Genomic DNA, 27,084 nt, shown 5'->3' with positions numbered 1-27,084 from the left:
CCAAAAGTCTGTTTTTTTAACTTGACGCATCCACGGAGTCGAAAGAGTAAACATGACGTAAACTCTAAAGACACGGCCCATTTACGGGGATCCCACTCTGTGATTTTCACCTGGCTGCTCCGATCTCAGAAACTGTTCAGACACAGACTGGCCAGACGTCAAGATGGACGATTTTGAAGTACTTTTAGTCACGTAGGTCAGAAAATATTAACATCTGTATGATTCTTCTTTGAAGGATCACACTGTCAGACAGATGATTAAACATTCCTGGCTTGAAATATCACACACAGTGGAGTAACTTCCAGTAAAACATGCTACAGGTGTGATTTTTGAAGACACTGCCCCCTAGCTTTTGGATCAGTTTGGGGCAAAGAGGAATCTGGCCCTCTAGTATAAATGCACCAGACGTTTCAGCGTCATAATTCCATGTCAGTTTGTGTCCACCCGGAAAGCTTAACTGAGCCTTTAGAGATAGGGTGAGGACATCCAGAAGGGGCTAAGAGTAGAGCTCCTTCGCATCAGGGACGAGTTGAGGTGGTTTTGGTATCTGGTCAGGATCCCCCCTGGTGCCTCCATTTGAAGGTCTCCCGGGTACACCCGGCTGGGAGGAGACCTCGGGGAAGACCTTGAATGTGCTGGTGGGATTATACATTCTGTCTGTTCTGGGAATGCCTCAGGATCCTCCAGAAAGAGTTGGAAAGTTTTTGTTCAATCTGCTACCAGCGTGACATGGCCACGGATCAGCAGAAGAGGATGGATGGATGGATGGTTGGATGGATGGATGGACAGACAGATGGATGGATGGATGGATGGATGGATGGATGGATGGACAGAAAGCATAGCACACTGCCACCAAAAATCTAAATAGATTTAAATTATTTGACTGATAAAACCCTAAAGAGGCCTATGCATGCTTCTTATCTAAAGACCTGTGTATAAACTACTTCATAACTGCTTTATCATGGTTTTAGTCCATATCTAATTTTGGCAGCCTCAGAGCAGATGAAGCCTTGCACACCCCCTAAGATCTCTGACCTCCCCCCACCCCCCGGGGGTCCCGGACCCCAGGTTGGGAACCAGTGGTTTAAAGGATGTTCACATGTCTACATTTCAAGATTTTTTCCTCCAGAAAAAAGGGGAGATATCACCCCTCCAGAACCCAAACACTATTCTCTATGTACTATACTTGTTTTCCAGATACGTTCGTCGTTATTCTCATCAGTACGAGGCCAAATGTGAACAATGGGAGGATTCAAAGATGGATTTTTTTCCTTAAGAGTTCTTACCATCACATTTCATAGGCTGAAAAATAAGCTAACAGTTGTGTGTTAGTCTGAAACCCAACCCTGCACTGTGGCTCTCAGTGGGCCTTTTAAAACCATGCTGTGATAACAGAGACACCTACTTACCGTTCTATCGGGCCGGCTGCTGGGGACCAATTGGAACAGTTTACCCAGCCAGTAACAGCCAGAGAATGAGCTTGACATAACACCGTTAATTGGCGGCAGTCTTGTTTTAAACTAAACAGCAGTGGGCAGGGTTGGGAGTCTGAGGTCTGAGGGTGGGGTGTGTGAACGTGGCTGTGTGTGGTAGTCATGGCATGTGTGTCTGCAGGGTCATATCACATTAAGTGAAAGTTACAGGGCTGAGCCTAATCAACCCCGGGGGAGGACCTATCACTTCCAACATTACCTCACACTACGTCTTTAAGACCCTGTGAAGAGGGTCAGCCTCAGCGTTCTCTCAGATTCACTCTGTATGGGTGAGAATGATCGAACCACATCCAGCTCCCAATGAAACGACCCGCGACTGCAGGGAAAATAGATCACTGATCAACCCTGCGTTAAAAACATCCAGATCTTTAGTGCTGCTCCATTCTGGGGATTTCTATCATCTTCTACTAGTCCTTCAAAATAAAAGCACATCATTCTGTGTAGTTTTTGTCCCATGAAAAATGGCTTCACGACCCACTTTTGGGTTTCTACTTTCTGCTTAAGTTTAGTCATGAAACTATCTGTATACTGATTTAACTTAAAGACCAGCAGTCTGTTACACCAACTATGTGCCAGTGATGTCATTAGTTATGCTTTAAGGTCAACAATAGGGCTGAACAATCTGCAAAAATAATCGAATTACCATTTTTTCCCCAATATTGAGATTGTGATTTAATATGTGGTTGTTCTTTGGTTCCTCATCAAGTATTTGTCAACAAATTCAAGCAATAAATCCTTCCATATTATGGCCTACATTCAGCCAGGACACTCATCATACATTTAAATAAATAAATAAATAAACACAAATATACAAATATGGCGGGGCCACTTTCATATACCTTACCCTGAGGATATTAAAGTTAGTAAAAAACAAACGTATGATGGTTAAGATAGCCTAGCTTAGTGATTGGGTGGGCTTAAATGGCTACTTAATGGCTACAGTCAGATTTCAGGGGGCCCTGGTTGGCCCTGGTTGGCCCTGGCTACTACTGGCTCCGCCCCTGCTATTTCCCTCAGGGCACTATAAATCAGAATGTTATTATTTTGGTTGCCAATTTTGTCACAAAAACTGAAACCAATAACTTTAACTTGTTAAAATGTTTGTTTACAGAATCAGCATGGTAGCCCTGCCATGAACAGGCTTCATGTCTAAATGTGGGCCAGATTTCATTGAAGTTTTAGAAACAGCTGCAGGCCAATCATAAATGGACTGCCAGCCACATTTGGTCCTCAGGCCATAGTTTTGACACCCCTGCACTAGGCCAACTACTCCACAAGGCTGAACAATTTTGAAAGAAATATCTAAATTGTGATTATTTTGACTGATTGCAAATTTTAGTATGAAATGTTATATTGAAGGGAATGATCATTTTATCTTTTTTCATTTTCAATAATTTCGTTTGCATAACATCTCTGCCTTTTAAATTTATTAAACTGATCTTTTGAAACACATTTCAGGTCAAAGAAATATTGCACCTTTTGCAATATGAAAATAGCAGAAAGACATTTTTAAAGTAGTCTAAACTGGGATGGATTTCCCAGCCCTACACTCAACTTTATGAGTGTGCTGGAAAACAATCAGTTACTCCATTAATCTGAATAGGGCCACTGTACTCTTTTAGTAATGATAAGTAATAGATAATGAACTGCTTATAAAAGTATTTTCTATCTGTAGGGATGTTCACTAGAACTAGAGGAGGTCTTTAACTGTGAGAGGTAGTTTAAAGCTCCAGTATCACCAACATCAGAGAAAATATTTTTAAAAACGTGTGATATGTATGCTCCTGTATGGAAATCATGTAAAAGAATACAAAAATGCAAAAAAAAATAAAAAATTAAATATATATATATTATAGATATAATGATAATGATAATAATAATAATAAGGGTAATAGAAACAATAATTAATAATGACAAAAACCAGACTAATAATTCAAATAATCAAAATATGATAACAATAATAATAATAATTAGATTAATAATCATATAATATAATAACAATAATAATAATATTAATAATAATAATAATGATAAAAATCAGAATAAGATGAATAATCGAAATAATCAAAATAATGATAACAATAATAATAATGATAAAAACCAGATTAATAATAATAATATAATAATAATAATTAGATTAATAATAATAATATAATAATAATATAATATAATAACAATAATGACAAAAATCAGAATAAGATAAATAATCAAAATAATCAAAATGATAATAACAATAATAATAATAATAAAAATAATACAAATCAGATTAATAATAAGATTAATATAATAATAATAATAATAGTTATCATAATAATAATAATAATAAAGCAAAATTTATCTATTGACATTGACTGTAGACTCCTTACTTTCTATCTAAATTGTAAATATTTAAACTGGAGGAATCATCAAAACATCTTAATGCAGTCTAATATTCCAAGATTAACTACTAGAGACATTTTATTTACCCTTAAATTTTCAGGTCCACACTCAGAGAAACCATTATTGGCTCAGAAAAGTCAGTAAAAGTTAGAACGAATCATTCAGCGTGACGTCTGATTGAATCAGACATTAATTTCACCTTCATAGCACAAGTGCCCAATAAAACAAAATGACTAGAAGAATTTATGAGAAGCTTTTAAATGATCGGGCCCTACTGGTTTACACCACTCTGAGCATGCTCATAAAAACTGAGAGCTTTAAAAAATGACAACTCTCTGACCTGGATTAGAATTTAGACAACAGAACGTAAATGCAAACAGTGACTCCTACAGAGCTGGCTTGCTCCCAGTTTCACAAACTCACACACGAGTGTAGAAGAAGAAGCTGTGTGTTTTCTTTACAGCGTTCAGAAGTCAACTAATGTAGACTCTTACAGATTTTATTAGACTCCAACAGTGTGGGTACTGTGTGCCTGAAGAACGTTTGTTTATAGAATACTGAGAAACAGAGATGTCCAGCAAATCAACTGATTTTGATACAAAAATGGAGTTTTTAACATGAGTTGTTATTTGTGCGTGATTTTAACAGTTATTAGATGCTAGCTCTGTCCTAGTACTGGTGTTCAGCATATTTTGAGTATCAAACTTGTTGTGGAAAGATTCGGCACATTGAAGGTCCGTTAATAATCTGATTTTTGGAGTGAGTACGGACAGATGAAGTGCTGTTAGTAGCCTGGTGTTGTGGAGGTGAGCGGGGCCCGTGCAGGAGTCCTCGGGGGAATCCTGACAGAGACAGAGCGCTCTTTGTGCTGTGGCGCCCCTGCCCCGGTGGCCTGAAGCGGGCCGGGACCGTCAGGGGACTCGCTTTCCACTAGGTCAGAAGTGTTCTGTCGACAGCTCATTGATCACAGCTCATCTTGTCATTTGATCGTCCTTCATGAGTAGATGTGGACGCACGCACACACAACGGCGTGCTTTCACACTTTAAACCCAATCAGACACTCCGCGGAGGCTAGTAAAACAATGTGCTGTTCCTCCCTGGTCAGAGCGTGTAAAACAGAGAGTGTCCGGCGGTAGCTCTGCAGGCAGGCGGAGAGCTGTAGAGCTGGGCTGTCACTGCTACAGTAAAACATGGGGCCAAAGGGCCTCGCAGGCTGGGTTAACGGGCTCCCAGGACTCATGAAAAGTGAACAAAAGGCCCAGTTCTGAGCCGACCGCACAAGATGCTGCCCGGGGTTTCACTGGCCATGTCCTCCAAGCTCTCCTGTCGCTGTTAAACTAAGTGGTCTTTTATGGGCGAGAGGTAATACGTGCCTCTGAGAGCCAGCAGAGCAACTTTGAGCTGTAAGAATTATACCAAGCACAAGGGAGTCTTCATAATCACATCCCTACAACTCCAGTCAAAGTTAGAGAGGCTTTCTATGGGCAGTGGTGCCTGAGACTGGCCTGTACCAGCCTACTGAGTAGTGTACTCACAAATACCCCTGCAAACATCGGCTAAACCAGCATTACTCAACCCTGCTCAACCAAAGAGCCAAACTGTTGAACAATACCTCTGCAGGAGCCACAATCTAAGTGGTAAAAAGTGGCAAAAAGGATAAAGTAGCAAGAGAGTAAGTTAAGGGTGGCAAAAAATCCCGAAAGCTGGGAAAAAAGTGGAAAAAATGGGTGAAAGGGGGCAAACGAGGGAAAAAAAAAGTAGTACAAAAGGGCAGAAAGAGGCAAAAATGGGCGAGAAGTGACAAGAAAATGAGTTACAGGTGGTGAAAAATGGTCAAAAGTGGCAAATAAGTAGTAAAAAATTTGTGAAAAGTGACTAAAATGGGCCAAAAAGCAGAAACAGGGTGGTAAAAATGGGCAAAAAGGAAGATTAAGGTGGCAAAGATGGGCAAAATTGGCAGAAAATGGCAAAAATAAAAAAGGAAAATAGCAAAAAGCTTGATAAAAGCAGCAAAAATGGGTGAAAGGGGGCAAACATGAGGGAAAAAGATGCAAAAATGGGTGAGAAGTGACAAGAAAATGAGTAACAGGTGGCAAAAATGGTAAAAAAATGTTGCAAAAATGAGTGAAAAGTATCCTAAAAGGGGCAAAAAAGCAGCAACACGGTGGTAAAAATGGAAGGGTCAATGTGACTGAAAAATGGACGGGAAGATCACAATGGCAAAATTGGCAAAAAGTGGCAGAAAATGGCAAAAAATGGGAGAAAAGGGGCAAACATGAGGAGAAAAAGTTCCAAAAAGGACAGAAAGAGGCAAAAATGGGTGAAAAGTGGCAAGAAAATGAGTTACATGTGGTGAAAATGGTCAAAAACAGTAAAAAAAATTTAGCAAATAATGAGTGAAAAGTAACTAAAACAGGCAAAAAGCTGCAACTGGGTGGCAAAAATTATTAAAAAAGGAAGATAAAGGTGAGGTTGAAAAATGGGTAAATGGTGGCATTCAATGGCAAAATGCAGCTTTAATAGGCAAGAAGTGTCAGAAAATGGCAAGAAAGGGGAAAAATAGCAAAAAGCAGGATAAAAGTGGCAAAAATGGGTGAAAATGGGCAAAAAGGGTGAGAAGAGACAAAAAAATAAGGTACAGGAGGCAAAAATGGTCAAAAGTGGCCCAATGTAGCAAAAAATGAGTGAAAGGTGACTTAAACAGGAAAACAGCAGCAACAGGGTGGTAAAAATGGGCAAGAAGTTGCAGAAAATTGCAAAAAAAAAGGGGAAAAATAGCAAAAAGCGGCAAAATAGGCCAGAAATTGTTGAAAAGGGGCAAACATGAGAAGAAAAATTGCAAAAAAGGACAGAGAGAGGCAAAAATGGGTGAGAAGTGACAAGAAAATGAGTTACAGGTGGTGAAATGGTCAAAAGTGGCAAAAACAGCAAAAAATGAGTGAGAAGTGAATAAAACGGGCAGAAAGCAGCAACAGGGTGGTAAAAATGACAAAATGGTGGTGTTTGATGGCAAAAAGGAGCTTAAATGAGCAAGAAGTGACAGAAAATGGCAATAAAAAGGGGAAAATAGGGGCAAGGCAATGGAGATAAACAGGCAAAAATAAAGGTTGACAGTTAAAGCCTACTAAGTATGGAAAACAAACTGATAAATGTGACTTGTAATGGATAACTTCTGGGGTCAAAGTTTCCCTTTTTCCAGGTTTTCTGGTGGAATAATATTTAATATAATATCTAAAATATATTTTAAAAAGACATAACCACGAGCCACGTGTGGCTGCAGAGCCATGCGTTGAGAAACACTGAGCTAAATAAAAACCTGAGACAGTGGAGTCAAATCTAACAACAAAAAACCTTTGTCGATATTTACAGACATTTTAAAAGTAGGAGTCGGGTTAGTGCTGCATGATTTGGTGATTATCTCCAATTGCAGTACGTCTTTCACATCCAAAATATAGAAGTTTTTTTTTAATAAAGGTTCTTCTAGAAAGTGCATTAGTGGTTCTGTTGTGAACTTACAGCCTTTCTGCAGATATTTCTGTAAACCTTTCCAGCTCTACTGAATACTTGTTATAAAATTTGCAGCCTTCTACTTGCAGCCTGACATTGCGATTGCATTTGCAGTTAGATTCATCGCGCAGCACTACTGGGGATCCAGATCAATCGGTTGTTTACCCAGCCCTGTGTCAGCAAGACCTGGTCCAGGAATTCCTCCATATCAATGTTGTGGAGCAGCAGAGAAATAAAGTCCAGCCTCAGCGTGATGAGGCCTCCAGGCTGCTCTCAGGTCAGGTGGCTAAGCTTTGCTGTGCAGCTCAAATGGCCCATGACTTACCACACAAGACGGTACGCGAAGACTGATCATCTTCTGCATGTGCAACAATATTTGCTTTATGGATGGCTAAAATGAATGAGGACTTTCCATGTTCCGACAGGCATGAGAGTGGAGAGAGATGAGAGAGGGGAAGAGAGCCGGGTCAAACTGCTGCTACCATTTCATCTCAGAGCCATGCAACAAATGGCCATCTTGTGCTCTTTGCTTTAAGCTGAGTAGGAAAATCCCTCAATCAGCCACCTGAGTAGGCTCCAATGAAACCTTTTCTAAATGGCTGCGGGACACGTCTGAGTCCCAGCATCTGGAGCTGGGACTCAGACTTATCAGCCGCAGTGTAGTCCAGCTGGTATTCTTCAGTCATTCCTGATGTAACCTAAATCTCTATTTCCCATCATGTTTCCAGACTTAAAGAAAGACAGTGCAGTTACTAAGACAATCTGACCCTTTACCTTTTACTAAAGAGTGAAAGAGGAAACAGTGGATTTGTTGTAAACTGTAAACATTCCTGATCTTAACCCAACCGTACAGCCGGCCTTACTGGCTCTATATACTGTATATATAAAGTTTTACAGTGTCGAACCTGTGGTTGCAGTGCCCACAGTGCAAAACAGACACTGCTGACGTGTTCATCCCCTCTATCTGGGGAGGGGTGAGGGTGCAGGGTAAGAGTACTGGGCTTTTGTCCCACCACATGTCTATTGTGGCTAACCTTTCCCTTGGGGGCAATTAGGACCTTTTAGTTTGTTGTAAGAGGACCTAAGTACGAGTGGGCTGAGCCAGGAAAAACATTTTTGAGCTAAACCAAAAACAGAAGCGCATTGAGCTCCTCAGCGCTCCTGGACTTCTGAGCATCTCTCTATTAAGAAATGTGCAGGCCTGCACTGAACAGACAGGAACTGTGGCAGCTTTACAGGGGCAGGGAGGTGACGGGGGCGAGGGGGGGAGAGGTCTTGCCAAGAGGCCAAACAACTCAAGACCAACAATGTTGGTGGCAAGGACATGCTCCATGAGAATCAAGAGTTTGGGGAGATCCATGTTTCGCTTCAACTTTCACATGGCCGGATGGAAAACTGGGGAGAGAGAAGTGCGACGGGTAACGGTATGCTGTGAGATCTGCCGTGGCGTGCAGAAAGCAAACACACGCATGTTGTTTAACACAACAGAGACGTGGAGCCAATGAAAAGACATTACTGTTAGTAAAAGCAGCAACAGCAGAAGTGTTGGTCTACACATGTGAGCGATAAGCATTAGTCTAAGTGATTGAGAGAGTTCATGTTTGCACAGGGGGGAAAATAAATGTCCAAGTGTGTTTGAGAGATGGTGCGAGATAAAGACGGTGGAAAAAGAAACAGATCAGAAGAGAAGGACAGGTAAGACGTAATTGAGTGTACAAATTCTGCTCATGCGGGGACCTTATCTCCTGAGAAAGTTTCCCATGGCAGGCCTGAGTGGATCGGCAGTGAAACGCCATAGAACCTCTGAGCAAAAAGCCATGAGTGATGAGGAGGGGTTAAGAGAACTGAACCCATTTAAGTCACCCAAATAAGGGCTGTACGAGCCCATGATGGATGCTCTGGAGCTCCTGAGGGAGAGAGCTCCAGCGATGGGAAGGGTGATGGGTGGGGACCGAGCAGGGGTCCTGCTATCCCCACTTCATAACAACAAATGGAACTGATAAACGACACAGGCTTCATGTCTACGGAGAAATGTGTTTTCTTATTTAGAACAGCAACCAGAGCCGTTTTTAAGTGGTGGTTATATGCTGCAGCTAAAACCTGCAGCGTAGATCTGACCGAGGGCTGGACGATCCATTCAAACAAACCTTTGTTCTATCCTGTCCTGTCCTTTTATCAAAATCAAGACTGCAACGAATAATAAATAATGTAAACTCAACACTGTAACATCATGTCACAGAGTAAATACCTGATTGAGAGCAGAAATCAGTACTCAAGTCAACATCTGTACATGTGCTTAGGAGAAATGTTACAATAGGAAAAAAGAGGCTAAAAGACTGGATAGTGGTTATGGAACCTGAATTAAAAGCACATATTGCTTTAGAGAGATCCATGGAAGCCCATTTCTGCCACTTCAAAAAGAAAAATGTGAAAGTTAGGTCATTCTAAAATATAACAGAATAGCCAAAAGACATAATTTTGAGATAAAAAGTCAAAAATATGAGAAAAAAGTAAAAAATAATAGGATAAAAAGTCATAACTATGTGAAAAAAATACAAATTATGAGATAAAATGTCATAACTATGAGATAAAATGCCATAATTATAAGATTAAGTCAAAATTATGAGGTAAAAAGTCATAATAATAAAATCAGAAGTCATAACTATGAGGAAAAAGAAGTCAAAATTACGAGATAAATGGTCTATTATGAGATAAAAGTCTTAACTATGTGATAAAAAGTCAAAATTATGAGATAAAAAGTCAAAATAATAAGATAAAAAGTCATAATTATGAGAAAAAAATACAAATTATGAGATAAAATGTCATAACTGTGAGATATAATGCCATAATTATAAGATTAAGTCAAAATTATGAGGTAAAAAGTCATAATAATAATATCAAAAGTCATAACTATGAGGAAAAAGAAGTCAAAATTACGAGATAAATGGTCTCTTATTAGATAAAAGTCTTAACTATGATAAAAAGTCAAAATTATGAGATAAAAAGTCATAACTATGAGAAAAAAGTAGGGTTGCACCAATTGCAATTTTCTGGCCGATCACCGATCTTTAAAAAGCCTGACCTGCCGATTTCGATTTTGGCCAATACTGATTTTTTTTTTTTTATAACTGACAGCATACACCTTCAATGTTCCAATCTTATTTTATTGAAAAACATTGAACAATACCCGTGAAACAATACAAACTTGTTTTAACTGCACATAAGGTAGTTCTCTCAAATATAAATGAAAAGTTTAGAGCATTGCTGTCCAAACTACTAAACTATATCAGTTCCTTTAGTCTTTCATTTTTCACATTTTAGTAGGTAGAGGTACATATGAAACCGATCTTATCCACCAATCTTATCTAAGTATCGGCCGATCACCGATCCCGCAAAATTAAGGAAATCGGCACCGATTCCTATTTTGCCCGATCGATCGGTGTACCCCTAAAAAAAAAAAGTCAACATTATGAGATAAATAATCTATTATGAGATAAAAAGTCTTAACTATTTGATAAAAATTCAGATTATGAGATAAAAATCCATAATTATGCTGTAAAATGTCATAACTATTTGAGGATAAAATCTAAATTATAAGATAAAAAGTCAAAATTATGAGATAAAAAGTCATAACTATTTGAGGAAAAGGCAAAATTATGAGATAAAAAGTGAAAATTATGTGCTAAAAAGTCAATTATGAGATAAAAAGTCATAACTGAGGAAAAAGTCAAAATTATAAGATAAAAGTCAAAATTATGAGATAAAAAGTCAAAATTATGTGCTAGAAAGTCAATTATGAGATAAAAAGTCATAACTATTTGAGGAAAAAGTCAAAATTATAAGATAAAAAGTCAAAATTAAGAGATAAAAAGTCAATTATGAGACAAAAAGTCATAACTATTTAAGGAAAAAGTCAAAATTATGAGATAAAAAGGGAAAATTATGTGCTAAAAAGTCAATTATGAGATAAACAGTCATAACTATTTGAGGAAAAAAGCCAAAATTATGCGATATAATGTAAAAATTAAGGATAAAAAGTCAAAGTTATGAGATAAAAAGTCAAATTTATGAGATATAAAGTCAAAGTTATGAGATATAAAGTCAAAGTTATGAGATAAAAAGCCATAATTATGTGCTGAAAAGTCAATTATGAGATAAAAGTCATAACTATTTGAGGAAAAAGTCAAAATTATGCGATATAATGTAAAAATTAAAGGATAAAAAGTCAAAGTTATGAGATAAAAAGTCAAAGTTATGAGATATAAAGTCAAAGTTATGAGATATAAAGTCAAAGTTATGAGATAAAAAGCCATAATTATGTGCTGAAAAGTCAATTATGAGATAAAAAAGTCTTAACTATGTGATAAAAAGCCAAAATTATGCGATATAATGTAAAAATTAAAGGATAAAAAGTCAAAGTTATGAGATAAAAAGTCAAAGTTATGAGATATAAAGTCAAAGTTATGAGATAAAAAGCCATAATTATGTGCTGAAAAGTCAATTATGAGATAAAAAAAGTCTTAACTATGTGATAAAAAGCCATAATTATAAGATTAAGTCAAAATTATGAGATAAAAAGTCAAAATTATGAGAAAAAAGTCAATTATGAGAAAAAAAAAGGCTTATCTTTGTGATAAAAAGTCAAAATTATGAGATAAAAGCTAGAAAATTGTGATATAAAGTCAAAATTATGAGATAAGGTAGTTCTCTCAAATATAAATGAAAAGTTTAGAGCATTGCTGTCCAAACTACTAAACTATATCAGTTCCTTTAGTCTTTCATTTTTCACATTTTAGTAGGTAGAGGTACATATGAAACCGATCTTATCCACCAATCTTATCTAAGTATCAACCGATCACTGATCCCGCAAAATTAAGGAAATCGGCACTGATTCCTATTTTGCCCGATCAATCGGTGTACCCCTAAAAAAAAAAAAGTCAACATTATGAGATAAATAATCTATTATGAGATAAAAAGTCTTAACTATGTGATAAAAATTCAAATTATGAGATAAAAATCCATAATTATGCTGTAAAATGTCATAACTATTTGAGGATAAAATCTAAATTATAAGATAAAAAGTCAAAATTATGAGATAAAAAGTCAAAGTTATGTGCTAAAAAGTCAATTATGAGATAAAAAGTCATAACTGAGGAAAAAGTCAAAATTATAAGATAAAAGTCAAAATTATGAGATAAAAAGTCAAAATTATGTGCTAGAAAGTCAATTATGAGATAAAAAGTCATAACTATTTGAGGAAAAAGTCAAAATTATAAGATAAGAAGTCAAAATTAAGAGATAAAAAGTCTTTTTGAGATAAAAAGTCATAACTATTTAAGGAAAAAGTCAAAATTATAGAGTCAGTGATTAATCACTGAAGTTAACATTAATATGAAAGTCAGTTATAAATCACTAAAGTTAACATTAATATGAGAGTCAGTTATAAATCACTAAAGTTAACATTAATATGAGAGTCAGTGATAAATCACTAAAGTTAACATTAATATGAGAGTCAGTAATAAATCACTAAAGTTAACATTAATATGAGAGTCAGTAATAAATCAATAATATGAGAGTCAGTAATAAATCACTAAAGTTAACATTAATATGAGAGTCAGTAATAAATCACTAAAGTTAACATTAATATGAGAGTCAGTGATAAATCACTAAAGTTAACATTAATATGAGAGTCAGTAATAAATCACTAAAGTTAACATTTATATGAGAGTCAGTAATAAATCACTAAAGTTAACATTAATATGAGAGTCAGTAATAAATCACTAAAGTTAACATTAATATGAGAGTCAGTAATAAATCACTAAAGTTAACATTAATATGAGAGTCAGTAATAAATCACTAAAGTTAACATTAATATGAGAGTCAGTAATAAATCACTAAAGTTAACATTAATATGAGAGTCAGTGATAAATCACTAAAGTTAACATTAATATGAGAGTCAGTGATAAATCACTAAAGTTAACATTAATATGAGAGTCAGTGATAAATCAATAATATGAGATTCAGTAATAAATCACTAAAGTTAACATTAATATGAGAGTCAGTAATTAATCAATAATATGAGATTCAGTGATAAATCACTAAAGTTAACATTAATATGAGAGTCAGTAATAAATCAATAATATGAGATTCAGTAATAAATCACTAAAGTTAACATTTATATGAGAGTCAGTAATAAATCACTAAAGTTAACATTAATATGAGAGTCAGTAATAAATCACTAAAGTTAACATTAATATGAGAGTCAGTGATAAATCACTAAAGTTAACATTAATATGAGAGTCAGTAATAAATCACTAAAGTTAACATTTATATGAGAGTCAGTGATAAATCACTAAAGTTAACATTAATATGAGAGTCAGTGATAAATCACTAAAGTTAACATTAATATGAGAGTCAGTGATAAATCACTAAAGTTAACATTAATATGAGAGTCAGTAATAAATCACTAAAGTTAACATTAATATGAGAGTCAGTAATAAATCACTAAAGTTAACATTAATATGAGAGTCAGTGATAAATCACTAAAGTTAACATTAATATGAGAGTCAGTGATAAATCACTAAAGTTAACATTAATATGAGAGTCAGTAATAAATCACTAAAGTTAACATTAATATGAGAGTCAATGATAAATCACTAAAGTTAACATTAATATGAAAGTCAGTTATAAATCACTAAAGTTAACATTAATATGAGAGTTAGTGATAAATCACTAAAGTTAACATTAATATGAGAGTCAGTGATATTGAGATTAAAAGTCTATTAAAGTCTATTAAAAGTAACTATTTAAGGAAAGAGTCAAAATTATAGAGTCAGTGATTAATCACTGAAGTTAACATTAATATGAAAGTCAGTAATAAATCACTAAAGTTAACATTAATATGAGAGTCAGTAATAAATCAATAATATGAGAGTCAGTAATAAATCACTAAAGTTAACATTAATATGAGAGTCAGTAATAAATCAATAATATGAGAGTCAGTAATAAATCACTAAAGTTAACATTAATATGAGAGTCAGTAATAAATCAATAATATGAGAGTCAGTTATAAATCACTAAAGTTAACATTAATATGAGAGTCAGTAATAAATCAATAATATGAGAGTCAGTAATAAATCACTAAAGTTAACATTAATATGAGAGTCAGTAATAAATCAATAATATGAGAGTCAGTAATAAATCACTAAAGTTAACATTAATATGAGAGTCAGTAATAAATCACTAAAGTTAACATTAATATGAGAGTCAGTAATAAATCACTAAAGTTAACATTAATACAAGAGTCAGTAATAAATCACTAAAGTTAAAATTAATATGAGAGTCAGTTATAAATCACTAAAGTTAACATTAATATGAGAGTCAGTGATAAATCACTAAAGTTAACATTAATATGAAAGTCAGTGATAAATCACTAAAGTTAACATTAATATGAGAGTCAGTAATTAATCAATAATATGAGAGTCAGTAATAAATCACTAAAGTTAACATTAATATGAGAGTCAGTAATAAATCACTAAAGTTAACATTAATACAAGAGTCAGTAATAAATCACTAAAGTTAACATTAATATGAAAGTCAGTGATAAATCACTAAAGTTAACATTAGTTTGAGAGTCAATGATAAATCACTAAAGTTAACATTAATATGAGAGTCAATGATAAATCACTAAAGTTAACATTGATATGAGAGTCAGTTATAAATCACTAAAGTTAACATTTATATGAGAGTCAGTGATAAATCACTAAAGTTAACATTAATATGAGAGTCAGTGATAAATCACTAAAGTTAACATTTATATGAGAGTCAGTGATAAATCACTAAAGTTAACATTTATATGAGAGTCAGTGATAAATCACTAAAGTTAACATTAATATGAGAGTCAGTAATAAATCACTAAAGTTAACATTTATATGAGAGTCAGTGATAAATCACTAAAGTTAACATTAATATGAGAGTCAGTAATAAATCACTAAAGTTAACATTAATATGAGAGTCAGTGATAAATCACTAAAGTTAACATTAATATGAGAGTCAGTGATAAATCACTAAAGTTAACATTTATATGAGAGTCAGTGATAAATCACTAAAGTTAACATTTATATGAGAGTCAGTAATAAATCACTAAAGTTAACATTTATATGAGAGTCAGTGATAAATCACTAAAGTTAACAATAATAGGAGAGTCAGTAAAAAATCACAAAATCCAAAAAGGAGAAACAATGAAACAAATCTGTGCCTTTACCATGGGGAGAATTCAGACTAAGTCATTGTCAGAGATATGATATATAAAAACATGAATTGCACTTTTGAATCCTGTCAGTGAGCTTTGCAACACAGTCTTTAGAAATAAATAAAAACATAGGAAATACAGCTAACAGTCAGGAACGTCACACATACTGAAGTGCAGGAGAATAAAGGAGAACAAATATCTGCCTTTACCACTGGGAAAGATTTCAGGTTAACTTTAGACCCACTTAGTGTTGAACAATTATGAAAAAAAATCTAATTTTGATTATTTTTAATGCAAATTGCAAAATGTATGTCATTCTCATTCTGATTTTGGAAAACACAAAAATAAGAAAAGAAGGGTTTTTACAACTATTCCACAAGAATGTGTGACTCTTGGATGTTTGCATGATGAGCAGATCAGAACATCTCTGCTGCAATAATAACGTATTAAACTGGTATTTTTACGCATATTTCAGATATTCAGAAATATCACACCTGCTGTGATTGGAAAATTACCGTGGGCAATACTGCCATTTATTCTACATTTTGATAAACTGCTCAGCCTTAATCTGAACTGCTAAGTGTCTGCTGTTTTTAGTGAGTTTGGTCGATTCCTCTTCTAAGACGCAAACATCCGTTAAACATTTGTTAAGCAAAGAGCAGCAGAATTAATCATTTAAAGCCTTATCAAAACATAAAGCACTTATTAGTCTCCTAAAAACGAAACACTTAAGTGGAGGGGACATAACTGAGCAACAGGCTGACTTCTCCTGAGAGGTTCGTGTGTAGCCGACAGCATAGCACTGGCCTTCACTCTAATAAACAGTTATAGTGTGTTTAGACAGACCAAGAGCTTAGCATTCTTCCATTACCAGCCTGTTCTCACTAACTCCACCAGTGTGTCTCACCTGCATGCGTGCTTCCCTGACGCTGTCTGTGTGTAAGCATGCACGGCTGCTGCATAAATAATTGTGTGTGCTTTCAATAAAACATTTCACTGGCTTCCTCTCCGAATTGTTACAAGTGGTGCCATTATTTAAAACAAGGCTCTGGGCAGCAAGCAGAGGGCATGGGGGTGCAGCATACTGGTGCTTAACAAGCACACTTAACCCCAGCCGGCCACGCTGAGTCGAAGAAAGGAAAGGTTGTTCCCACAGCTGTGACATGGCACAGGAGGGCAGTCAGGCCAGGGTAAGGAGAGGAGGGGACAGCATCATTAATGAAGCGGGCTGCTCCATAGGCTCAATTACCGTACGTACACTGGGCAAAGAAGACAGTGTTCCAATTAAAGTGGAAGGCATGGCCGGAAACTCAGGAAATATAAGCTCAACGTTCGCTGTAGCACACATAATGTTACCGAGCAAAACAGAGTCGCATTTCATTCTGGAACTCCACGCTGATTCTATACAAAAATACTTACTACAGCTTTGAAATGAATACAGTTTTCAATCACAATTAACTTAATAATTCTGTAGTTAATCAGAATTAATCTCCCTCATACAGACCTGCTTTATTTTGAAAGAAAATAAAGAACTTAGTAGATCAGAGATTATGGCATGAACTTAAACACAAAAAGGAGCTTTTTATGGATTGAAAAGGATATAAGAGAATGGTAAAGTAGATTCTGATGACTTCTGACCGTCCTCTGAGCTTTCATCACTGTGGCTTAGTGGTGAGCAGTAAACCAGTATTGATACCATCACCTCTAAAACGTCTGCAAAGGAAGGAATTTTAGAAACACTGCCATCAACGGTTTACATGCACGTGTTGTTGTGGTGCACACAGAAGGCATAACTGTTAGCATAGCAGAGTGATATCTGACAGACAACAGCTCCGCCTAACTCCAGTCATCAGCATCAGCCAGTAACGAACCAAAAACACCCACTTGTACCGTTATAATTGAAGTGCAGCTAATAAACAAGGTAAATGTTTGTTCTTTCCTCTCCAAGTCTGTAATGTCAGCAACACAGCAAGTGTGCATACTTGTAGAGCTGTCTGTCAATGTTGGCCTGTCCAGGCTTTAACAAACACTCTGTGCAGCAATGGATCACCTCAATTTGTGTCTCGTCCAGCACTGCAGTGACTCGTCTTTTAACCCTCTAAACCCAATGCTATTTATTTAACCAGTGTGTCTCTCCTGGACTTTTGTCTTAAAGAGCTTGTAAAACATCAACCCTGTGGTGCACAGTCAAGCTCTGAATATCTTTTTGTTCAGGACAACCTGGGCTTTAAGAATATGTGTGCTGCTATAATGTCACTGGGATTTAAAACAAAAAAAGATATAGGATTATAAAGACAAAATTTTTCTGTTTAATAGACAGTAAATAATAATAAATAAGGTTTTGTTGCACAAACTTGTTCTTCCATCTCTTTTGGACCCAAAAGTTTAAAAATAATCATTCTGTGACAAAAAGTCTTCAAAATATTAACTTTTTTAAGTCCTTGCACTTTAAGGAATTTGAGTCATTATTTAAAGCTGTTCCTGTCTGCAGAGACTCTGAGGGACACGTCACGGCCTCTCTGTGTCTCTTTCTCTCTACGATAAGTCATCCAGGCTATTCTCCAGTTTGTAAGTCTGTGCACACGTGCTGCTTGGCAAAGCATGATGACAGAACAGCCTGCCATTGGTTGTCACAGCCTGTCACAATGCATTCTGGGATACAAACAGACAATATGGCAACTGCATTCACCGCTAGCTGCAGGATAGACTGCAAAATAGATTGTAAATGGATAAAAAGACATTAAATATCAGAGTTAATGGTATGAATTTAGTGTCAGTAGACCCTGGCATAACATCCAAGTTCCAGGCTGGCTAGAAAAAGTTCTGTAAAAGCTACGAAAGCGTGGATAGCATCATTAGAACGGCAGGATGAAGGGCTTTCGGAGCAAAATAATGTAATTGGCTATGATCTATGATTTAGAAGTTATTTAATTTTGAATAAAAAATGTCTCCTCTTGTTGTATAATATGACATCTGTCTAAAAAGGTTAAACCAACTGTTTAAAGGTGTATTTTAACACGACTCACTTATTTAAGGCCATGACATATGTACGTAGCTGTGTAAACTCACTGGAACTGCTGCTAAAGCTAAGCTAAATTAGTGATAAACCCGCTGTTTTTATCAGGTTCTTCACAATAAAAGTCAATAAAATAAAAGTCAGGCATGAGGTCATAATTCAGGATTTACACTAGCACTGAATGATTTGCAAAAATAATCTAATCGCAACTTTTTTCTCCCCCAATATTGCAATTAAATATGCAAATATCCTTCCGTCAATCTTATGCATTTTTTGACAAATTCAAGCTTTAATTAATTCTATAAATAAGACCATGTTCACTGAAAATAAATTATTTCAGAAGCAATTAATCCATAGTAGCATGAATCTGAATATGGGGGTGCAATAAGCTTTAAGCTATAAAGGAGGCGGCTGGGATGGGGGAGGTGAGGCTGGCTACCAGCTGATCACAGCTGGGGTATGACTTTCATGAAGTAACGCTAGGCTTCATCAGTTCTGTTTAGAATGAGCTAACTATTTTTGCTCATATTGCAAATGTGATGTCGTTTACTTTGTTTAAGGAGATTATCATTTTTCTCTCACTCATTTTGATTAAGAAAAACATACATACAGTAAAATATGAAAAGGAGGATTTTTATAAACCATTATAAAGAAATGACACTTAAATGTTTGTATAATGTGCATAAAATATCCGCAAAAAAAAAAAAAATTATTAAACTGGTATTTTGACACATTTCAAGTTAAAGAAATATTGCAACTTCTACAATTTGTAAATCACAGCAGACCATATTGTGGTTTGATCTAATTTGCGATTAAATGCCCAGCCCTAATTTACACCACTGGTGTGACCCGCTGCTGATCTTTAGTACAAGGGGAAAATATCAGCTGGATGTATAACACTTTTATTCAAATCTATCTAAAAAATAATCAACTGTTAATGTTCACTGTGGGTTTATTTAAAGTGGAAACACTAAAAATTCAGAGGAGTGAAAAACCACAATCTCCCCAAAGACGGGTCCTCACAGAGACATAAATTTGCTGTGTTTTTATAAGCTCCTTGTTATGTCTGTCCTTCTATTTCTGTTGTCACAAACATGTTGGTCCCACATCATGGGAGCCATTAAAAAGGAATCTAGCCTCGCTCCCAAAGACTCCTCTGTGTTCAAATGGTTTGTGTTTTATTAATGTGTGGAAAGATTAGAAAATAGACAAAAATATAACACCATTAAGCTAAGTTTAAGAGAAAATTATAAAATTGTGCACATGTACAGAGAGATAGCTGGACCATATAGCTCCCTGTTACAGGCAGAGCCCGGGAGGGTTCATGGATTCATGACTGATTGCTCCTGGTGGGGAAATCTGTGTGGGATTTTGTTTTTATTTTCTCCAGACAGAAAAAACACTCATGAGCTATTCTCTGAGCTCTTAGAGGAGGAAGACTGCGAGCGTGGGGGTGAGGAAGCTGACAGCAAGGCGAACACTCCTAAAAAATATTACAGTATACACACTCACCCACAAAATCTCCTCCTAGCCTAAATACTGAGGCGCCCACTGTTAAAGCCCGAGCATTAGGTGATGCAACGGACGCGAGACAAGCGAATCTGCTCTAGACAGGCGAATTAAACCATGACCTGTGGCCCCCTCATTGAGTAACATTAGCGAGCGCTTCCTGTGTGCAGGCACCACTCTGTTGACTGTTCATCATTGCCCGGGAAGGTGTACGGTAACACACTGTCCGACGCCCCACTTTACAATAACATGGCGGCAGACATGACTCCACATCTGTCAGAAGGATGTTTAAAAGGACTCATCATTATAACTCTTTATTTCGGGGATGGGTGGATGGGCGCGGGCTGATAGGAGGAGAGCCGTCTGGTTAACGTCCAGGTCTTCACTTTAACCAGCAACGCGGGACAGAAGCACGGACTCTGGCTAAGGAAGCCAAGATAAGCACTGCCCTTGGTCCGTTTGCCGGTCGATCTTAAATCATCGTCCATCACTCCCCAGAGTTCACAAACATCAGCATTCCCATCGCTCTCTTATCAACGCGCTTATCACGCCAATCAGTTATCTGGCGCTCTAGCAAACACGGGCTACCATCAAACACACACTCCTCCACACACAAACACAGACAAAGACACGCAAATGCACCAGGAAGACATGCAAGGAGCAAACTTCACTTCAGCACCAACATCTCAATTCCAAAAAAGTTTGGTCGGTGTGTAAAATATAACTAAAGACTGAAGCCAATGATTGTCAAATCTCATAAGCTCATATTTTATTCATATTTTTTTTATTTATTCAAAAAAACACATCAGATGTTAAACTGAGACATTTCACCATTTCAGGAAAATATTAGCTCATTTTGAATTTGAAGGCAGCAACACATCTCAAAAAAGTAGGAACGGGGCCATGTTTACCATTGTGGTCATCTCTTCGTCTTTTAAAAACAGTCTGTAAACGTCTGGGAAGTGAGGAGAGCGTCTAATGTAGGATTCTATCTGGGTCTTCTTTGCTGTTTTTTCCTTCTCTGATGCTCCAAATGTTTTCTGTTGGTTAAAGGTCTGGACTGCAGGCAGACCACTTCAGGACCCGGACTCTTCTCCTCTGAAGCCGTGCTGTTGTGATGGATGTGGTATGTGGTTTAGCATCATCTTGCTGAAACAGTCAAGGCCTTCCCTGACAGAGACGTTGTCTGGATGGGAGCATATGTTGCTCTGAAAGCTCTCTCTACTTTTCAGCATTCATAGTTGCTTTCCAGATGTTAGAGCTGCCCACGCCATAGGCACTAATGCAACCCCATACCATCAGAGATGCAGGCTTTAGACCTGAGCCAGGAGAACAAGCTGGATGCTCCCTCTCCTCTTTAGTCCACAGGACACGGCGTATGTGGTTTCCTCTGACCACAGAACAGTTTTCCATGTTTCCTCAGTCCATGTTAAATGAGCTTTGGTCCAGAGAAGACAGCGGTGTTTCTAGATCCTGTTCTCTCCATGATCCAGCTTTAACTGTCATTGGTGGATGGCACAGCCAACTGTGTTGACAGACAATGATTTCTGGAATGTTCCTGAGCCCATGCAGTGATTTCACTACAGAATCATGCCTGTTTTTAATGCAGTGGCCCCTGAGGGCCCCTTCAGCCTTGTCCCTTGCTCACAGAGATTTCTCCAGATTCTCTGAATCTTTTGATGATATTATGGACTGTAGATGGAGGGAGATCCAGAGTCTGGGCAATTTTACAATGAGGAACATTTTTCTGAAATTGTTCCACAATTTCTGGACTCAGTATTTTGCAGATTGTTGAATCTCTGCCCATCGCTGCTTCTGAGAGACTCTGCCTCTCTAAAATGGTCCCAGTCATGTTACTGACCTGTTAACAATTAACTTACTTAGTGTCAAAATTCTCCTCCAGCTGTTCTTCATAAGTCAAATTTACTTCTGCAGCCTTTTGTTGCTCCATCCCTACTTTTTTGAGATATGTTGCTGCTGTCAAATTCAAAATGAGCTAATATTTCAGTCAGGAACACTCATCATACATTTAACCATTTTATTGCAAAATAGATCTACAGTTATACTTTTTGGAGAAGGCTCTGATCTAAAGATGCTCCCTGGGTTAGTCAGCAGCATGTGTTGACTTTCTAGGGTAGAAACCCCATATGGATAGATACATTTATGACGATGTGTGGTAAATACTATAAAATTAGTTCACAAGCAATTAATCCATAGTAGCATAAATCTGAAAATGAGGGTGCAACAAGCATTATACCATAAAGGAGGAGGCTGGGGTGGAGGAGGTTAGGCTTTGCCAGCAGCAGCAGTATGGTGGATCAGCATTAATGCAGGCAGGGATAAGTGAAAAGTACATCATATTTAGGCCCCATCCACACAGAGATGAAAAGGAAATATTGCCGTTTCATTTTGAAAAAGTTTTCTGTAAAGATGGGATAGTTTCAGGAAATATCCGTGTAAGCACGGAACCACTGTAACGTTGCCACAGAAATACACCAAAAGAGGGAAGAAGATCACAGAAAACTGACACAAACTTCCTCCTAGTTGCCCCTCTGGTTGTTCTCCCCGTTGGATTTAAGAACATATGGTGTGTGCGTTTCGCAGTGGTGGTAAAGGAGCATTAGATTTTTCTGTAAAAGCCATAACAAGCTCAGTAGCTTCTGCAGCATGAACACACCGCTGTAATCCATCATTGTTGTTTTGGCCAGACCCGCACAGGCGTCTTCAGATAGAGCTACGCTATGTGTGACATAATCATTTCAAGAAAGATGCGGTTGGCCATCCACACGGAGACAAAACGGTAGTTGTTTATGGATTTATGCACTCTGGGACCTATTTTCAAAAAGTATCATTTATAGTCACTCAAAATGCCGTTTCCATGTGGATGATACGACAAAAACTTTTGCATGTACTCCTGAATTCGTCTCCGTGTGGACGGGTGTTGAGAGAAAGAGCTGATTGGCTGTGGGAGCTGGGAGCAGGTAATTAGGATCAGCTGGCTGTCAGCTGATCACAGCTGGGTGTCTGACTACGGTGTCTTACATGAACTTACGCCAAGCTTCATTTTTCATGAAATGGTTAAATGTCTCACTTTCAACGTCTGATATGTTGTTTATGTTCTATTGTGAACAAAAGTTTGGTTTATGAGATTTAACAATCCTTGCATTGTTTTACTTACATTTTGCACAGTGACCCAACTTTTTTGGAAGTTGGTGTTGTATAAGATAACCTGATTTAATTTTCAGCTTACTTCTAAATAAAGCCTTTCTACTATAAGAACATGTATGTTTGAGGGTTAATGCACGTGTTATTCTTACTTTTATTCCCAATCAGGGAGACGACAGGCTGGACGTCAGATTCCTCATTGGCCTTCTTCACCATGCTGAACCAATCCTCCAGATTCTCAAAACTCTGGTAATTTGTGATGTCATAAACCAGGAGAACCCCCTGCAAGAAAAAAGCATGAAGGGAAATAAATTCAAACAGATCATGTCTTCACTTCATGTGCCCACATATCAACATGAGTAATACTCAGGGAGCAAGGGAACAGTAGGTGGCACTGCTCCTCTTCTAAGATGAAGACAGACTCAGACAGAAGGAGACACAGTCACGAATAATCTCAGGTATCATACAGATCGTTTCAGTGTAAGACAGACTGTAAATTCATAAAAGGTTTTCTATAATAAAAGTTCCAGAAACCATTTCAGCTTAGTACCCATGGTCCAGAATTCACCGCAGAGCAGAGGTGTAGCTCCAACTATCTGAGCTAATGAATGAAGGCTGTCTGCCCTGAAGATATTTCCCTCCTCCCTGTGTAATCCCAAACACTGCATGCACAGCAGAAACACTCATGCAACAAAACCAGATCCGTGTCTGAGCAAACACTGGGCCGGTTTACACGGACACATAAATTAATCAGAGGGTAAACACAGATACAAGAGCTGTGGGCATGATTCAAGATAAATAATCACATGTCTCAACTGTCTGCGATTACCGCTCGGGCTTCTGCTGGAAATTAAGGTAAGCCGCGGTGAATGTCTCGACTTTTACTGCATGATGCAACACGACTGAAGGGGTGTCTGTTGCTTTTTGTTCGGCAGACACGCACTGTCACAACACGCGAGGTTGGTGACGACAGCTCATGCCTCCGACAATTACGGCCAGTCTCTGCTAACAGCCATGATTGATTACAGGACGCACAGTGCTGAACAATAGGTGTGAAAGTTCCATGAAACGCTGACGAGAAACTCCCTGAGCAAAGTGTCGTAATGTGGCAGTGATGTACGACATATTGCTTTAGAGGAGAGACGGTATAGGGAGTGCTACAGACATGGATGGAGTATGAGAAGCAGTATGATAGCGCAGAAACTGTAGAAATATGGCCACCTTTTCTAGTCTAAAGCCAGTTTAATAGCAGAAGTGTGCTTGCATGTAGTTGCCGCCATGTTCTATCTTCATTGCAGCCTCAGACGGAGCGAGATCTTTAAGTAAGCCTCTTCAAACAAGAGGCATTCTGGAGGTGACAGATAGCACTTGTCTGCAACAACAAGCAACCTGTCAACTCTCATGTCGCAGCAAAAACATCAGAAAGCTGGTTGTCCTTTAATCTACTGAGTTGTCTGATGTGTGTTAAATTTAAGTTCTTATTCCCAAACACTGTGTGCAAATACAAAATCATCCTCATTTCTTTAAGTCTGACTTAAAACATAAGAGACGCTGTGCTCACTAGGAATCCAAATAACAGTTTATTATGTTTTGGCTCTCGATGGAGGGAGTGGCAGGCTCTGAATGAAGCTGCCGAGGCTGTGATAACAAACCTGAACAGAGTCATAATACACTCATCTATTTTGTGCTTCCAGTAATTTTAAACAAACATCTACAGTTATGAAAGACTGCAGAGTAGAAGTGCTGCTGAGTCTTGCAATAACCACACTCAGATGATAACTTGGGAGTGTTGTGCTTATTCCCTTTTATGTAGTTGTAAATGCATGACTAACATGCCTCTGTTTTTAATGTTCCTGCCTAACACCATAACATCACCTACATAAAAGGCATTTTAATTTTGCATTTTAGATCACAAGTCAACATTTTCCTTTGCAAAGGTTCCTTCACAATAAAACAACTTTACAGTAGTTATGTCAATTTAAAATCTTTATACTAGCCCGTACACTGAGATCCTCAGGCAGGGGTCTCTTAACTGTCCCAGGAGCCGGCTGAAATCTAAAGGGGACAGGACTTCTTCAGTCAGGGCCCCGGGGCTCTGGAACTCCCTGCCTTAGGAAATCTGATTGGCTGAGTCACTGACTTCTTTTAAATCTCTTCTTAAGACGTACTTTTATCAAAGAGCCTTTCTTGATTTTTCTCTAGGTTTTTTTTAAGATTTATTTTGGGTGTTTTTGTGCCTTTATTAGCTAGAGCAATGGTTCTCAACCTTGGGGTCGGGATCCCCTTGGGGGCCGCGAGACACTTGGGGGTCACCAGATGCCTTAAAAAAACTAAGAATATTTTTCAGATGACACTGTTGCTACTTTACACCAATTTTACCAAATGTTAACCCTTTTCATCACTTCTTAACACCATTTATGCCAATAGTAGCATGTTTTTGCCAATTAAAACCCATTTTTGTCTATTTTAAACCTTTTACATACACTTTCATGCCGCCATTCTGCACTTGCACTTTACCATATTACACTAATTGCACTTCAACAACATACCTCAAAAATTTTTAACATACAGTACCTCAAAAATTTTCTTTTTTTCAATACACCTCTGGCATACTGTGAATGTAAATATTCCATCCTGCATAATGCAGCTACCCACTGTCTGTCTGTCTGTTGTGTCTACTGCTATTTTGTTGATGTCTGTGTGTCCTATTATGTTATATGATGTGTGTTAAGTGATATTTGCACATTTGGAGCTGGGGAAATGAAATTTCGATCGTCTGTGTAGGCTAATTCATTTTTTACATGGCCTGATTGACAATAAAGTTTACTTTGACTTTGACTTTCTGCCTATCATTGCCTCTGTTTACCCATTATTGCCTCTATCAACCCCTTTTTACACCCCTTTTTTGCCCATTTCAACCACAGTTAACCCACTTTTGCCAGCTGATATCAATTTTTCATCCCATTCCACCAAATTTCCACCAATTTTTTGTACTTTAAAGCCATTTCTTCCACTTTTGAATCCCCTTTTACCTCTTTTTTTGTGCCTATTTTTACCACTTTAACCCATTTTTGGTTATTTTTTGCCACTTTCATTTAATTTTTGCCACTTTAACCCTTTTTTTGCCACTTGTAACTCATTTATGTTCTTTGAAAATCTAATTTCCCCACTTTTTCACCATTTTTTGCCATTACTAACTAATTACAGCAACTTTAACCCCATTTAAATGTTTTTAACAAAAGATTTTTTCATCTAAAGAAGGATAAATGAATAAATAAAGATATTTGTTTCTTTGATAAGAGTGGTTATTAATCCCCTTTATCCCCCCTTATGGATGGTCTTGTCTGCACATGACTATTCTTGAATGTTCCTGGCTGTCCAACCACCTTCAAGTACAGTGGGGGTCCCCGGTCTGTGGCACCTTTATTTTGGGGGTCGCGGGCTGAAAAGGTTAAGAACCCCTGAGAGAAGGACGGTGGATAGACTCGGAAACAGTGGTGAGAGTTGGGAGAGACATGCAGCAAAGGGCCACAGGCCGGATTTGAACCCGGGGCGCCTGCACCTTAAACCACTCAAAGATTATTATTTTTATTATTATTTTTATTTTTATTATTATACTGAGGTATAGACTGGTTTTCTTCATGCTCCATGTTTAAGGAATGAAAAGCTTCCAGAAAGCAGAGGAAGAAGCTGCAGAAAAAGGTGCATGAAGCACCAGAGAAATTGGCTTTAAGTTTTATTATGGATGCACAATATTATGGGCA

General features: G+C 37.3%; 1 protein-coding gene across 2 annotated transcripts in view; it reads right to left on the bottom strand.

The window, feature by feature from the left end:
• The window catches only part of rab28 (RAB28, member RAS oncogene family), a 69,604-nt gene that overhangs the window by 17,648 nt on the left and 24,872 nt on the right, over nt 1-27,084 (bottom strand). For both annotated transcript variants that reach the window (XM_041798259.1, XM_041798258.1), the window contains exon 4: nt 23,473-23,602. In XM_041798259.1, coding sequence (XP_041654193.1) covers nt 23,473-23,602 — 130 coding nt within the window. The remainder of the gene's footprint in view (nt 1-23,472; nt 23,603-27,084) is intronic.

The sequence above is a fragment of the Cheilinus undulatus genome, linkage group 10, assembly GCF_018320785.1.
Source record: "Cheilinus undulatus linkage group 10, ASM1832078v1, whole genome shotgun sequence".
NCBI classification, from domain to species: Eukaryota; Metazoa; Chordata; class Actinopteri; order Labriformes; family Labridae; genus Cheilinus; species Cheilinus undulatus.
This window is presented reverse-complemented; position numbering and strand designations above follow the sequence as displayed.